At 44.1% G+C, this 12,612-nt stretch overlaps 2 protein-coding genes across 4 annotated transcripts; one reads left to right on the forward strand and one right to left on the reverse strand.

The window, feature by feature from the left end:
- Positions 1-465: 465 nt before the first annotated feature.
- LOC106936909 (UPF0505 protein C16orf62 homolog) lies at positions 466-3,633 on the reverse strand. The gene is made up of 14 exons (XM_015018160.1): positions 3,473-3,633; positions 3,002-3,101; positions 2,738-2,914; positions 2,530-2,649; positions 2,387-2,411; positions 2,156-2,235; positions 1,933-2,061; positions 1,751-1,835; positions 1,620-1,676; positions 1,316-1,412; positions 1,094-1,141; positions 927-1,020; positions 655-855; positions 466-568 (listed from the first exon to the last, which is right to left on the reverse strand). The coding sequence occupies exons 1-14, from the start codon at positions 3,499-3,501 to the stop codon at positions 518-520; spliced, it is 1,293 nt and encodes a 430-aa protein (XP_014873646.1). The 5' UTR covers positions 3,502-3,633; the 3' UTR covers positions 466-517.
- Positions 3,634-4,333: 700 nt separating this feature from the next.
- On the forward strand, positions 4,334-12,368 carry LOC106936911 (probable palmitoyltransferase ZDHHC16). 3 transcript variants are annotated; one of them, XM_015018165.1, is made up of 10 exons: positions 4,334-4,497; positions 7,959-8,246; positions 8,330-8,524; positions 8,885-8,973; positions 9,055-9,083; positions 9,192-9,325; positions 10,800-10,885; positions 10,985-11,108; positions 11,244-11,314; positions 11,393-11,447. In XM_015018165.1, the coding sequence occupies exons 2-10, from the start codon at positions 7,995-7,997 to the stop codon at positions 11,430-11,432; spliced, it is 1,020 nt and encodes a 339-aa protein (XP_014873651.1). In that variant the 5' UTR covers positions 4,334-4,497; positions 7,959-7,994; the 3' UTR covers positions 11,433-11,447. The 3 variants fall into 3 exon arrangements, with proteins under 3 accessions (XP_014873651.1, XP_014873650.1, XP_014873649.1); XM_015018164.1 differs by lacking the exon at positions 11,393-11,447 and adding an exon at positions 12,016-12,366 and having other exon boundaries at positions 4,335-4,497; XM_015018163.1 differs by lacking the exons at positions 4,334-4,497; positions 11,393-11,447 and adding an exon at positions 12,016-12,368 and having other exon boundaries at positions 4,524-8,246.
- Positions 12,369-12,612: the final 244 nt, after the last annotated feature.

The raw sequence follows: 12,612 nt of genomic DNA on the forward strand, positions 1-12,612 counted from the left end.
AGCGTTTTGGCGCTAGGGTGAGGTGGATTTATTTGATCAAAATTGGTTAATTTCGCAAAATTGCAATGGAAACCCTTTTTTCACATCACGAGTCGTGATCCACAACCGGATGTTGGCTCAAAACATGAAGAAGAAGACAGGAAGTAGTAGTTGGAGGATAATGAAGCGGCATGTTTTTTAATAACTTATCATGTGAACAAACTTATTCACGTGATATTAATTACGGTTATTATTTAATGGAAGCACAAGAATTGTGAGATTGTATTTTTTTTTACATTAGCGGAATATCAACAAAGTTTTGCACTGATCTTTAATTAAAGTGCAGCTGCTATCAATACATATGAAAATATGATTAAATTCTTTACTGTGTGCAGTTTAGTGATACAAATCACACATGTGTTTTGGAAGAGCACATAGTTCTTATTGTTACTTTTATCATTATCCCAATAGTACCACAAAACATCATCATGATGAAACTCTAAGTCCACAATGTCCCGCCCCTTTCTGCTCGGTCTACTCACTTATTTGCCATCATCTTGCATCTCTCCATCATCTCTGTGAGAAGTGGCTGATGTGGAAACAGCGATGGGATAACAGTTAGACTTTCATTCAGCTGATGCCCGTTTGGGCTGAGCCCAGCGGACAGGCGTTTACCTCCGGAGCTCTGTACGCGACGCACTGCAGGATCCAGTTGATGGCGGGCGAGTAGAGCATCAGGTACGCCGGCACCTCCACCTTCTGCAAGTGCAGCTGCTTCTGGACGCTGTCACCGCTGATCTGCCTGAAGGTGGTGAGCAGATCGAAGATGTTGGCGTTCAGACTCTCCTTCAGGTGGGGCGCCACCTCCATGCCCACCTGGGGATCGGAAGGGGCGTCAGGTCTGAGCCGCAGGACGGCCGGGGGAGGAGGAGGAGAGGGTGACTCACCCTGCAGAGGTAAGCTCTGGCGTAGGCGGCAACCAGAGGGTCTCCCATCCCACGGATCATGGCAGTCAGCCGGGGAAGGGTCTCCTGGATTCCTCTACAAAGAGGTGAACCGTGAGTCAGTTTGTGGACAGTCCTCAGAAAGGAAAACGGTGTTGGAGGAGACTTACGACTTGCTGAGGAAACGGTTGCACTTGAGGATAGCAGCTTCCACATATCTGAGGTCAGAGGTTAAAGAGTCAACTTCAGCTTCCAAACGCTGACCAAACACAATCGTTACATAAGCCCAGATGTGGAGCCTTCTGCACATCCGTCCTCAAACCCCACACAGGAACTCTTCCACCCTGACTCAGAGCTTTGGTTCCAGAACTCAAACATCTGCTGGTGGATACAGTCGGGGCAGCAGCTCCCTGATGGAGGCGATCTTGAAGAACCAGTTGAGGCACGTCTCCTTCGCCGTGTCGTTCACATCTTCTACTGTGAAGGAGTCTGAGAGAGAGAGTGAGAAACTCCCTGACTTTACCTACTGAGGCTCTAGATGTCATTAAGTGCCATCAACGTAAAGGGTTCTGAATTCAGAGGCATGCCACACTTTTAGGATTCTAATTCATATTGATCCAGAGTATAAAACCCCAGTGAAGTAAACTGAAGTTGGAGGCTTTAATGTGACAGAAATGGAAACATGTCCAGACTTACCCGGCAGAGGTCTGGGGTCTGAACACATGGTCCAGATCCTGTCATACACCAGACGGCCTACAACACACACATATACAACATGATGTAACAGCTCGACAACAGCAGCAGCAGCTGACAGGAAGTGAACGCACCGAAAGTGTCGAGGATGTCGGTGATGAGGACGAACTTGCTGGGGTAGAACTGGATCACAGACGTGTCGGACAGAAGTTTGGAGCACTGGAACGCATCTCACAGGTCAGTGTGGTTGACCCCGAAGAGTAAGGAGGAGTGTGTGTGTGTGTGTGTGTGTGTGTGTGTGTGTGTGTGTTGTTACCTGGATGACGATCTTCAGGGCTTTGACCTTCTGGTCGGAGGACCAGGCCTCCTTCAGGGACTGGTTGAGCTCCTCGATGCGGTTGGCGTAATCCTGCTGGGAGAGGTTGAGGAGCTCCCTGTGGGAACCCTTTAACACACACACACACATACACACCAAGCTGTCACACACCTGCTCCAATCCAGTGACGATTGTTAACATGTAGTCACCACAAGTGATGCACCTCCTCCAAATCGTCCAGCTCCTCCAGGCGAGTGCGGACTTTCTCTGAAACGGCCGACGATCCTGGATTGGGAGCTTTTCCTGGTGGACAAAACGGATTTGTCAGCTCTCCACTGAAACGGGACACCTGTTTACACACTCATTCAAATATATATAGTATAATAGTATAACCAAGTATAATAATAAGAAAATAAATAAAAAGAATAACTAGATCCAAAACAAGTGGTCTTACCTCTGTCAGAGCCCATACAGAGATTCTGCAAAGAGAAACACAGAAGCCTTTAGGTTTTAACTTTAAACCGTTGCCGTGGCAGTGTGTGACAAAGTCCAATAAGCTTCTACATGCAATCATGTCTGAAAAAATGTCAGACTCACAATGGACAGTTTTTCAGTGGTGGTGAACCTGGCCAGGATTTCTCCTCGTTTCGTTGACCAGGGCTCAAAGTCGGCTCCAAGGGCCTCTTCCTCCTTTACCCTCCTCTTCCTCCCGAGATCCTGGAAGCACAACATGTCTGTTTAAAAGAACAGAATTACCCGTCCCCTCTCTTTGTTTTTCTCCTGCCGGGTCAGCTGGTGAACTGACCCCCACGGAGCTGCTGTGGGACGCGGCCGCCGATGTCTCGGTGGCGGCAAACATGGACAGGGGGTCTGTCCCGTCCAGCATGGAGCTGAGGGGGTCCACGGGTGCTGAGGAGGATGAGGAGGAAGATGAGGAGGTGCTGCCTTTGCGAGCTCCACGGCGGGTCTTTGTGTCTGTGACCTGGACGGAAACAGAGAGGGGTCATTTTGTGAATCGGGTCAGCAGGTTTCAGACTGTGGAGGCTGGACAACAGGAGGCAGGTGATACCATGATAGGCTTGAGGGGATGGTAGTCTCCGAACTCGACAGGAAGTCCCTCAGGATGACACCTCTGCAGCTCTGCCTCATAGTTTCGCCCACGAGAGCGCCTGTTGGCACAACAAGCAGGAGATGTATTCATAAAACCTATCTACAATTCCAGCACACAACGCTTACTGAATTAGTCCTGCTTTAAACTATCAACTTGAAAGATAGATAGATAGATAGATAAATAAATAAATAAATAAATAAATAAATAAATAAAGTGTGTACAAGCTTTTCCAACCGATAAGTTAGTGGCTGTTATGTTATGGCTTTAGCTAAGTAACAGCTAAAAACTGTAGAAAAAACGGTTAAAAATACACAGCTACAAGTTAAATGCAATATATGCATACTTAAACGTCGCATATTAAAATACACGACTAGTTTAACAGTTCGGTTTTCATAGCTACATGTTTTAGAATGAGAAAAAGCATCTTACCACTGCACCGAAGCCATTTTTTTTTTCATATCACATGACACTTCTGGACTTCCTGATTCAGGCTGTAATTTGGTGACGAGGTGGTTTTTTATCTTTAAATTTTTGCGCTGATGTCATTGTCATTGTTGCTACTTTGTCAGAGCTAAAGTTACAGTAAACAATGGCTCAAAACTTAATTCAATGCATCGTTTACTAGAGCTAGGAGATGTTTTAAAAAATATTGCACTTGCAAATGTGACTTCATTTCCCATGATACATTGTGTGCTTCTGATGCTGAGTTCCAGTTACCTCGGAAGCCGGAGATGCATTCGAGATAGTCGAAAAAGAAGTCGGGATTTCAACATGGTGATGCGCATAGACATTGTTGGCAGTACCTCTTACGGACATAATTTTAAGCTTTGCTTTCCACAAGCAAACACCAGTTAAAATGTTTAGTTTAGATTTGCAGGTGGGACATGTAACATTGACTTTAGAAGCACGCTTACACATGTGTCTTGTAAAATAAACATGTTTTCACCACTTTTTACTATTGTAAGTTGGCTTTATAAGTCTTAAACTGAGTGTAGTCGGAGTCGCTCCCAAGTCCCCAGTGGGAAATCCGACTTCGGGGGACGTTTCCCAGGTTCCTGTTTTTGTCCCTGGATTTCCCAGTTCCGAATACACCTGAAACGCAGCTCCGTCAGGAAAAAAGATAAAAATAAAGAGAGAGGTCTCACTTTAACTAATTTTACACCGATTAATCTCAATTTTGTGTATTTAACTATTTTATAATGCAGCTGTTGGTAGTGTTTAGTTTAAAAATTAACTCAATATTTATCTAATTTTATGTCTCCTCCTTAACACAAGGAAGTTCTACTTTTTCTATATGTTAGTGAGACATCTGCTTAAAAGACGAACTTCGTCAATCTCACCGCTTTGTACTGTCGGTCTTTCTGTAGTCAGTGAAATTCTTGTAGGTCACTTGATTAGTGAAACCATGACTTGACAACAATTTCATCACTTGCCTACATAGTTCTTCTGAGCAGGTAAACTCCTCCGTTGCTAATCTATGTCTTTGAAAGTGGATTATTGTTATCGTTAACTGAACACTTAACAAAGGTGGGGGATGCTAGAGGTTAGCTAGTCTGCTAATGTAATACAGCTGTAACTAATTGGAGGAATGCCCGTGGTTAACGAGATTATACAAGTCAGAAGGTAAAATGACCTTAACTTGGGTTTTCTGTGGCGGTTTCTGGCTTCATACAGCGTTACACTGCTCAGAGAAAGCACATAATTTTGACCCTAACATTAGCTTTATGAATGTGTTATTCTCTTTATGGTGCTACAAAGCGTGATATTGGTCTAAGGTTGTGACTTTGAAGGGTAATACACTGTTTAAATATTGACAGAAATGCATAAGCATGACGATAAACAATAGAAAATAAATATTTTCTATGTTTCTATAAATTTACCAAAACGAAAAAAAATCACAGGGTGTCCAGTCAGTTGTATTGCGTTTAATTTAAACTAGAAAATAATGACATAAATAACATTAAACAGTTTAATTTCACATTCAACATTTTGGTTTTGATAACTTCAGAGTCACATCCCAAACAAATTCCCCAAATCTAATGATGGAAAAAAAAAAAGGTGAAAGAAAACAAATGACCAAATAGAATAAAAATATTTCGGGACATCCCCAGAAATTGTAGCCCTGGACTACTGCCCCTCTAAAGTCTGGCCTAGTTGGAGTTCTGATGGTTAATGTCTTTGTGTGGTGCTAATGTTGAGTTAGCATTGTGTATTTACATTTCTCATCACAACTGTTTAGCAAACACGCAAATATAAAATAAATATGCGTAACTACGCAAATAAATGACTGAGAAATAATTTATTTATACCTATAATATAATATATGTCCAATTAGTTTAGTGGATTAAAACATTTCAGAAGCATTGACCTGAGCCATTACCATAGCAGCAGAGATATATCTATGACTGTTCTGCTAGTAGAAGTCCAGATTAGGTGGCAAAAAGAGCCAAAATGAGTAAGAGGCTGTTGGTGTCACTTTCGAGAAAAAAAAGTCAAATATTATCTGCGAATGAATCCGTGTGTGTAAAAATAAATATTTGAAGAAATGATAAACATTCGGAGGAGAAGAGAAAGCAAGTCCCAACTCGTTAGCAGTGAAAACTCTGCAGCTTCTGCTTGCGGGGAGGGGGGATGGATCAGGTTTCTATACAGTGTGGATCATGAAATTTGAGGACTGAAAATGGCATCCTCCATTAGAGGACGGAGTAAAGCTTATTACGGTGAAACACAGTGAAGTGCTGGCCCGCCTCCCATCTCAGAGCAGATTGGGGACATCGGTTACCATAGAGATTCTGCTCCGACATGATTCTGTCCCTTCTTCCTGTCAGGTTCACTACATGAATAATCTGACTTTTAAACACCTTTTTTTTCTTCCCAGTCAGCTGAAATCCCATCTGTGCAGACCTGTCGCTCTGTATGTCCTCATGTTTATCTCTCACTTATTTATGTCGAAAACCGTTCCATCATCATCCATCTCTAAAGGGGAAAGACCTGGTGGTCACTGAAAAAAGTGGTACCCTTCGACCTCACTTGACCTCATGTTTTCATGCACTTCCATCGTTTTTAATTGTCTGAACCGACCAAATAGCCTGACTTTACTCTCTTCCTGTTGGCGTCCATCACTACGACACGTTAGAACCACAGACTTTAGTGGATTTTATTGGGAATTTATGTGAGGGAGCAACACAAAGTGGCAAATATTTGTGAAGCGGAAGGAGAAGCACACGTGAAAGAGTTGACTCATTGTGCTGAATACAAACACACACAAGACTTTTCAGATATTGAATTGTAAAACACTCTGTTGTTCTCCCACATCAGTTGTCTACTGCTTGGTGTTGATATATTGCACAAAACACGCTAGAGTTTTTGGCTGTAACACAACAAACTGTGTGTGAATTTAACGGGCCATTGCATTCCTACGCAATTCCGCTCGATTCTCATCTCCCTGCAGCGTTCTGTGTGGAATTTCTCCCATTGAGTTCGATTTCTCTGGTTGAGTTTCAACCAGGCCAGTTAGCGAATAGAAGGCAGCTGTTTTAGAATTGTAGTCTGCCTATATAAGGCTATAGTATGTGGTTCAAATGAATGTTTTCACATCTGATAGTCCGGTAGACTCTGTTCAATTGGGAACCAAAATGGCAGCACTACATTTTCAGTTGGTGAGATTCTCTTTCACACTGTACTGTATCAAACATCCCAAACCTTTTGAAAATCCTGTTCCCTCCCCTCATGCCTATGGTGCTGCTGCACCAAGAACTGCTCAAGGAAATGACTCATAAACCTCTGAAGTAGACACTGAATACAACTTCCTTCTTCACGAAGTACAAGCAAAAATGGAGTGGCGTCAGATTTTAGGTTGTAAGATTTCTCTTTTGTTGTTGGCTAAAAACCATGAGCCATTTCGCCCTCTTGCACCAGACACACGGGTTTGTTTTGGTTATATTTACCCAGAATCCCTTGCCTTGCTTTTGGAATAGTCTCTGGTCCATTTGCCTTGGCATTGGCATTTGAACTGGTCCAGAGTTCACATCAACCAAACTGAGATCTAGGTTTGTAGGCGGACCAGAACTTCCCACCCCAAACTGACTGGACTTTCTCGGCAAACGTATTAGAGTTGGATTCAGTCGGACTAAACAGGGCTGGTGCAAAGGGGCTGTAAAGATGTCATAGCTGTACCACCCATGCAGTTTTACGACCCACAGCATTTCCATAAGCTCCATCGAGCTGAAACTGTTCAAACATCACTGCCAAATGTTTGCGATTGTGTAAAATCAGATCAAATTGTTTCAAACTTCAAAGGAGTTAAGTCCTCTGGGAAGCAATCATTTTCCAATAAGTCCAGAACCGCCGCAGTGTAGAACAAGAGGCTGGTTCTTCCCAGGCTGTTAGTACTTTTAGGAGGCTCTGTCTCGGTGCCAGTTGTAATTTTGTAAGCACCATCAGAGGGAGCAGTACTCAGCTTGATGAAATGTCGCCTCAGGATCATGTAGCCACTTTATGTCCTTCCGGACCCTTTCATCGTCTTGCATTCCCTCCTCCCCCCTCTCATACCCTCCTTACAGGGTTACCGCTCTGCTTCTCCCCTCCTAATTTCTTGGACCTCTTAATTGGCGCGGATCTGGCCCGGTCCTGAATTATTCAAAGGAGACGTTGGTTTCTGGGGGCTGACAGGTGTCCCTTTGCACTTGATCACTTCGTTTTCCATTAGCTGTGAGTGAAAGGTGCCATTAGATTCTCTAGGAAACTGTCCTCCCTCACCGACCGCAAGTCTTCCTGTTGGACGTCCGCTCTCTACCTGAGGAAGACGATGGAGAACTCGGTGGCCGTCTGGCTCCAGTACGACGAGCTCCTGTTTTACACGGCCTGCGTTTCTCACTGCTGGTCCATGTGTCTGTGCGCGTGCGTGTGCTTGCAGGGCAGAGTGTTCCGGAGGCGAGTGGCCGGCGGTGGCATGCGTCTGGGCAGCAGCTGGAGGTGGCAGCTGTCCCGGGCCATGCGGCTGGCGCTGCGCTTGCGCCGGCTTTGCCGCCCGCAGGAAGGAGGAGGTCGGGTCGGGGTCAGGTTGACAGCGGCGTGGAGGTACGGCAAGCTGCTGCTTCGCTCCCTTTACTACAACAGCCTCACCAACTCGGACACGCTGCTGGACTGCGCGTTCGAGCCAGTCTACTGGATCGTGGACAACGTCACCCGGTGGTTTGGAGTGGTGAGCTCTCTGTTCCAACCGACTGGCCCTGACTCTGCTCTGGTTTCTCTTCAGCATCTCTCTTTCCCCCCGTACCCCTCCAGGTGTTTGTGTGCCTGGTGGTCCTGCTGACGTCCTCTGTGGTCATCATTGTCTACCTGTTTGTCTTACCAACCATCTTCTCCTCGTACCCCGCTCACTGGATCGCCTGGCATCTCTGCTGCGGCCACTGGCTGCTGATCCTGGTGGTCTTCCACTACTACAAGGCCACCACCACCTCCCCCGGACACCCACCCAAGGTACTACATCCACCATAAAGTACCGTAACTGGCAAAGGTATTCAGTAGTCATTCGAAAAGTAATGACACTTTTAATGCAAAGTTGATACTTTTAATGGACTTTTAATGCAAATTTTGCATTAAAATTGTCATTATTTACCAAATGACACTTCATAACAGATGGCAAACTTACATTATGATAACATTGCCAATATATTGCTTGAAAATATATTGCGACAAACAATATTCTTGTTTATCGCAGTAATTTGTGGGACAATTTATTGTCGGCTGTAATTAGTTACGGTGACATTCCTGGTCTTTCCGAGGCATCGCGGACCGTTATTGTCTCAGTAAAGTCTTTTCCATGTCTGTGTATTTCAGGACAAACGCGACGTTCCATCTGTTTCCATCTGTAAGAAATGCATCACCCCCAAACCGCCGAGGACGCATCACTGCAGCATCTGCAGCCTGTAAGCTGTTCTCTCTCCTCCCGGGCGCCAAGCCGGTTCGGCCCATCTTTATGTCACAGAGCTGTTTCTGTTGTGTTGCAGGTGCGTCCTGAAGATGGACCACCACTGTCGTATCCTTTCAGCCCGTAGAACATGTGAAACGGCTCCACATGAAAACGATGGGAGCGCTCCAGCCTCTCTGAATCTGCTGTAAATGTTTGACCTGAACACCTTCCCAGCCTGGCTGAACAACTGTGTCGGCCACCTGAACCATCGATACTTCTTCTCCTTCTGCCTCTACATGACCCTGGGCTGCGTCTACTGCAGCATCAGCAGCAGAAACCTGTTTCTGGATGCCTACAGCGCTATAGAGGTGAGTGAGTTCTGTTAGGGTTCAGAGCGCTTTACCTCCATTTAGTTTGATCACCAGAGCCTTGTTTGGCCATTTAGGATCAACAAAATATGACTGATGACTGTATTCAAACTTAAAGGGGCAGTATTGTGTGTTGTCCAGCCACATAGCGCCATTTTATAGCACAATCACACAACTATGTTACCTTAAATTGTTGTAAAAAGGTTACATATATCAAATATGACTTAAGAAATTTGGCAGTGTAAGTTAGTTCCTTGAAATTGGGCTGCTGTCTCTTTAAAACTCCGGCTCTTTCTGAAACTCCACCTATGGGAAGTCATCACAACATGGCTCCTCTATTAACCCTTTAACAACTTTTTTTTTAACCAACATTGAGCTGAGAAATATCTCCTATGATGAGATGGGTAAGGGTTAGCCACCAGGTTAAGCACCAGGTGTTTGCTGATTGTTTCTGGCTAGTCTGAAGGAGCTGAGTGGAGGAGTGGCGGGGTAGAGCTGCTCTGAGAGGTGGAAGCTCTAAAGCTTGGAATCTGCAGCTCAGAGGAGGAGCTTCGTCTTTGAAGGCGGAGCTAGGTCCACCCAGGCGTTTTGCACAGTTGAATGGTTGCCATGGGGATTAAAGGATTGCTCAAACATGCATGAGAGAATCAGCAGGTCAGGCTGTTTTAAAGATCATAAAACTTCAGTCAATGCAACCTTTGTCCTCATTTTTTTTAAAGCTTGATACTTTAAAATCTAAACATAAATTTACAGTCATGATTCTTCAATGAAATAACTCAACGTTTCGTTTATGGGCTTTGTGGCTCTAGACAAACGTTTCAGGGAACTGAAGGCTCTGGATAGTAAACGTTGACGACCTCTGCCCCGAGGTGTGGCCTAGGAGCTTTAATGAGATGTTTGTAGTGACAGCATCTGTGAGGTGGAAGTCAGAAGGCAGAATCTGATCTCAGATGGAGGGCAAAGATAGAAACAGGACACCTGGAAATGATCTTGTTCTCAAATCTACGTCTGATTAAGGATCTGAAAAGCTGAGAAGTAAACAACACAGGCCATGTGATTAAGGTCTGGAAGATATGCAGCGCTGCACAACAAAAAGCCTAATCATTTGTTTATGATCATTTACAGAGATGTCAAAATGTTATTCATCTTTTCTTATCCAGGTTTTTGTGAACAAAATAAAACTTTTTCACTCTTTTTATTTGTCTTTACTGTACCTTATCTTACAGTACCTTCACTGCCCCTTCATAAAGTTCTAGATCTAGAATTTTATGAAGTTCTAGATCTAGCAGCAGTGTCCAAACTAGCTAATTTAAATAACTCATGCGCCACAAAATTTATTTACAGTGGAAAAATTAGTTTATTTTTTTTTCTTCATTTTCTTTAGTTTTATCTGCCATAATGAACTGCACTGCATTTTTATGAAATCTATAAATCCTTAAAGATCCAGTCTGAAGTACTTCCTGTCTGTTTCTAGACTTCCTTTCAGACTCCGCCTCCAGACCTGAGCCCCAGAGAGAGCGTTGGCCATAAGTGCATCATCTTCCTCTGGGTCCTGACCAGGTGAGCCGGTGCTCTGCACAGAACCTAGACCACTCCCTGCAGCTAGTTGGCAGTTTCGTAATGGCTCTCCTGTTCCGCTCTGACCCGTTGGTTCTGCAGTTCGGTGGCAGTGGCGCTGGGCGGACTGACCCTGTGGCACGCCAAGCTGATCAGCAGAGGAGAGACCAGCGTGGAGCGCCACATCAACTGCAAGGAGGCCAGACGGCTGCAGAGCAACGGCAAGGTACCACCGGCCAGGAATTGAATTGAATATTCATTTGTTCTTCATAAAACTTTTTTTTCCCTTTGATTGCTTCAACAGACATGAAAACAAAACAATGGCTGCTGTTGTTCTAACGGTTCCTCTTCTCCCTGTCAGGTGTTCAGAAACCCGTACCATCATGGCCGCCTGAACAACTGGAAGTTGTTCTTTGGAGTGGAAACAAGGAGGTGAGACCAGGAGCCACAAAACATCTTCATATGTTGGTTTAATAATTCTGAACTCATCAATGGAAACACCTGGAGAAGGCTGAGGAACAAGAGAGGGAAGGAAGAAAGTCAGGGATAAAGGGAGAAGGATCTAGGAAGGAAGGAAGGACTGCAGAGACAGAGGAAGAGAGAAGGTAGGAAGAGAGGAGTCAAGAACATTATGGATCGAGGAAGGAAATAAAGAAAGTGATCAAAAAAGAAAGGTAAGAATTGAAGGAAGGAAGAAGAGAAGAAAAAGTTAGGGTTTGAGGAAGGAATAAATCCAAGTAAGACTCAAGGTTTTGGTTTTAATTTAAGAGTCTAACTCTGGCTGTATCTGTTTCAATATAAATTTAAAGAGCAAATTAATTAATAACTTGTGATTTATTTTCAAAACGTCAAACTGAACAGTAAATTCCATCCATAATTTTAGGCCTTTATGGATGAAGAAGGATTTATATTGGTTCATAACTTTTAAAAAGTGCCAAAATGCTTTTAGTCCAATCAGAAATAAACGCAAATCAAATTCCCAACACAGCTGATTGACGGCTGCCCGGCTTCTAAAACCTTCATCATATTTAGCAGTTCCTGCTCCTTTCTAATAAACTGATACTGTTTTCTTGCTGTTATCTGAATATTTCTGAGTCATCTCTGTTGAAACGATGAGACTTTTTCCCCGTCAGTCACTGGCTGACCCGGGTCCTGCTGCCCTCCAGCCACCCGCCCAGTGGGGACGGCCTCATGTGGGACCGGCCCTCCACCAGCAGCGACCCCATGGCCATCTGACCTCTCTGCTCCCCTCACATCGGACAGCGGAAGAGGAGCTGTGCTCTGATGCATTCTGGGAACTGAACATGACTCAACTTGAAATGTTTTGGTTGCTGCAGATCCAAGTGTTGAGTCATTTTGATGATTTTTAATATTTGTTTACAACTTTCCATGTTACGTTTAGAGGGGGGTGAGGGAGTTACATTCAGCACTACTGACTTGATGTGTCCTGGTGCCAAAGAAAGGAAAACATGAACTCTTTCCTTCCAGCTTTTTTTTTAATCAAGTCTTTTTGCTTCTTTGGTTTTGTAAATGGGGCAGTTTCTATTAGCAAATGATGCACTGTGAAATATTTCCATTAAGACATTTTTATTTCAATTTTCTATTTGAATGTTTGTGACAAGATTCTGATGTAATCAGCAACCAATAGGAGCTGTGCTCCACTTCCTGTTTTTTTTTTTTTTTTTTAAATAAAACAAGTTTTGTTATCTTCTGCTATCGATTGTCTCCAT

This window comes from Poecilia latipinna, unplaced genomic scaffold (assembly GCF_001443285.1).
Source record: "Poecilia latipinna isolate Pla-1442-1.1 unplaced genomic scaffold, P_latipinna-1.0 Scaffold2240, whole genome shotgun sequence".
NCBI lineage: Eukaryota > Metazoa > Chordata > Actinopteri > Cyprinodontiformes > Poeciliidae > Poecilia > Poecilia latipinna.

What these genes read in the sequence shown, in the direction of transcription:
- LOC106936911 (XM_015018163.1), top strand. Translation starts at nt 7,851, where the DNA reads ATGGAGAACTCGGTGGCCGTCTGGCTCCAGTACGACGAGCTCCTGTTT. An exon ending in TCACCCGGTGGTTTGGAGTG is followed by an intron (nt 8,247 to 8,329) that starts GTGAGCTCTCTG and finishes GTACCCCTCCAG; the next exon opens with GTGTTTGTGTGCCTGGTGGT. An exon ending in ATGCCTACAGCGCTATAGAG is followed by an intron (nt 9,326 to 10,799) that starts GTGAGTGAGTTC and finishes GTCTGTTTCTAG; the next exon opens with ACTTCCTTTCAGACTCCGCC.
- LOC106936909 (XM_015018160.1), bottom strand. Translation starts at nt 3,501, where the DNA reads ATGAAAAAAAAAATGGCTTCGGTGCAGTG. An exon ending in CCACTGAAAAACTGTCCATT is followed by an intron (nt 2,412 to 2,529) that starts GTGAGTCTGACA and finishes TTCTCTTTGCAG; the next exon opens with AATCTCTGTATGGGCTCTGA. An exon ending in AGACCCCAGACCTCTGCCGG is followed by an intron (nt 1,413 to 1,619) that starts GTAAGTCTGGAC and finishes TCTCTCTCTCAG; the next exon opens with ACTCCTTCACAGTAGAAGAT.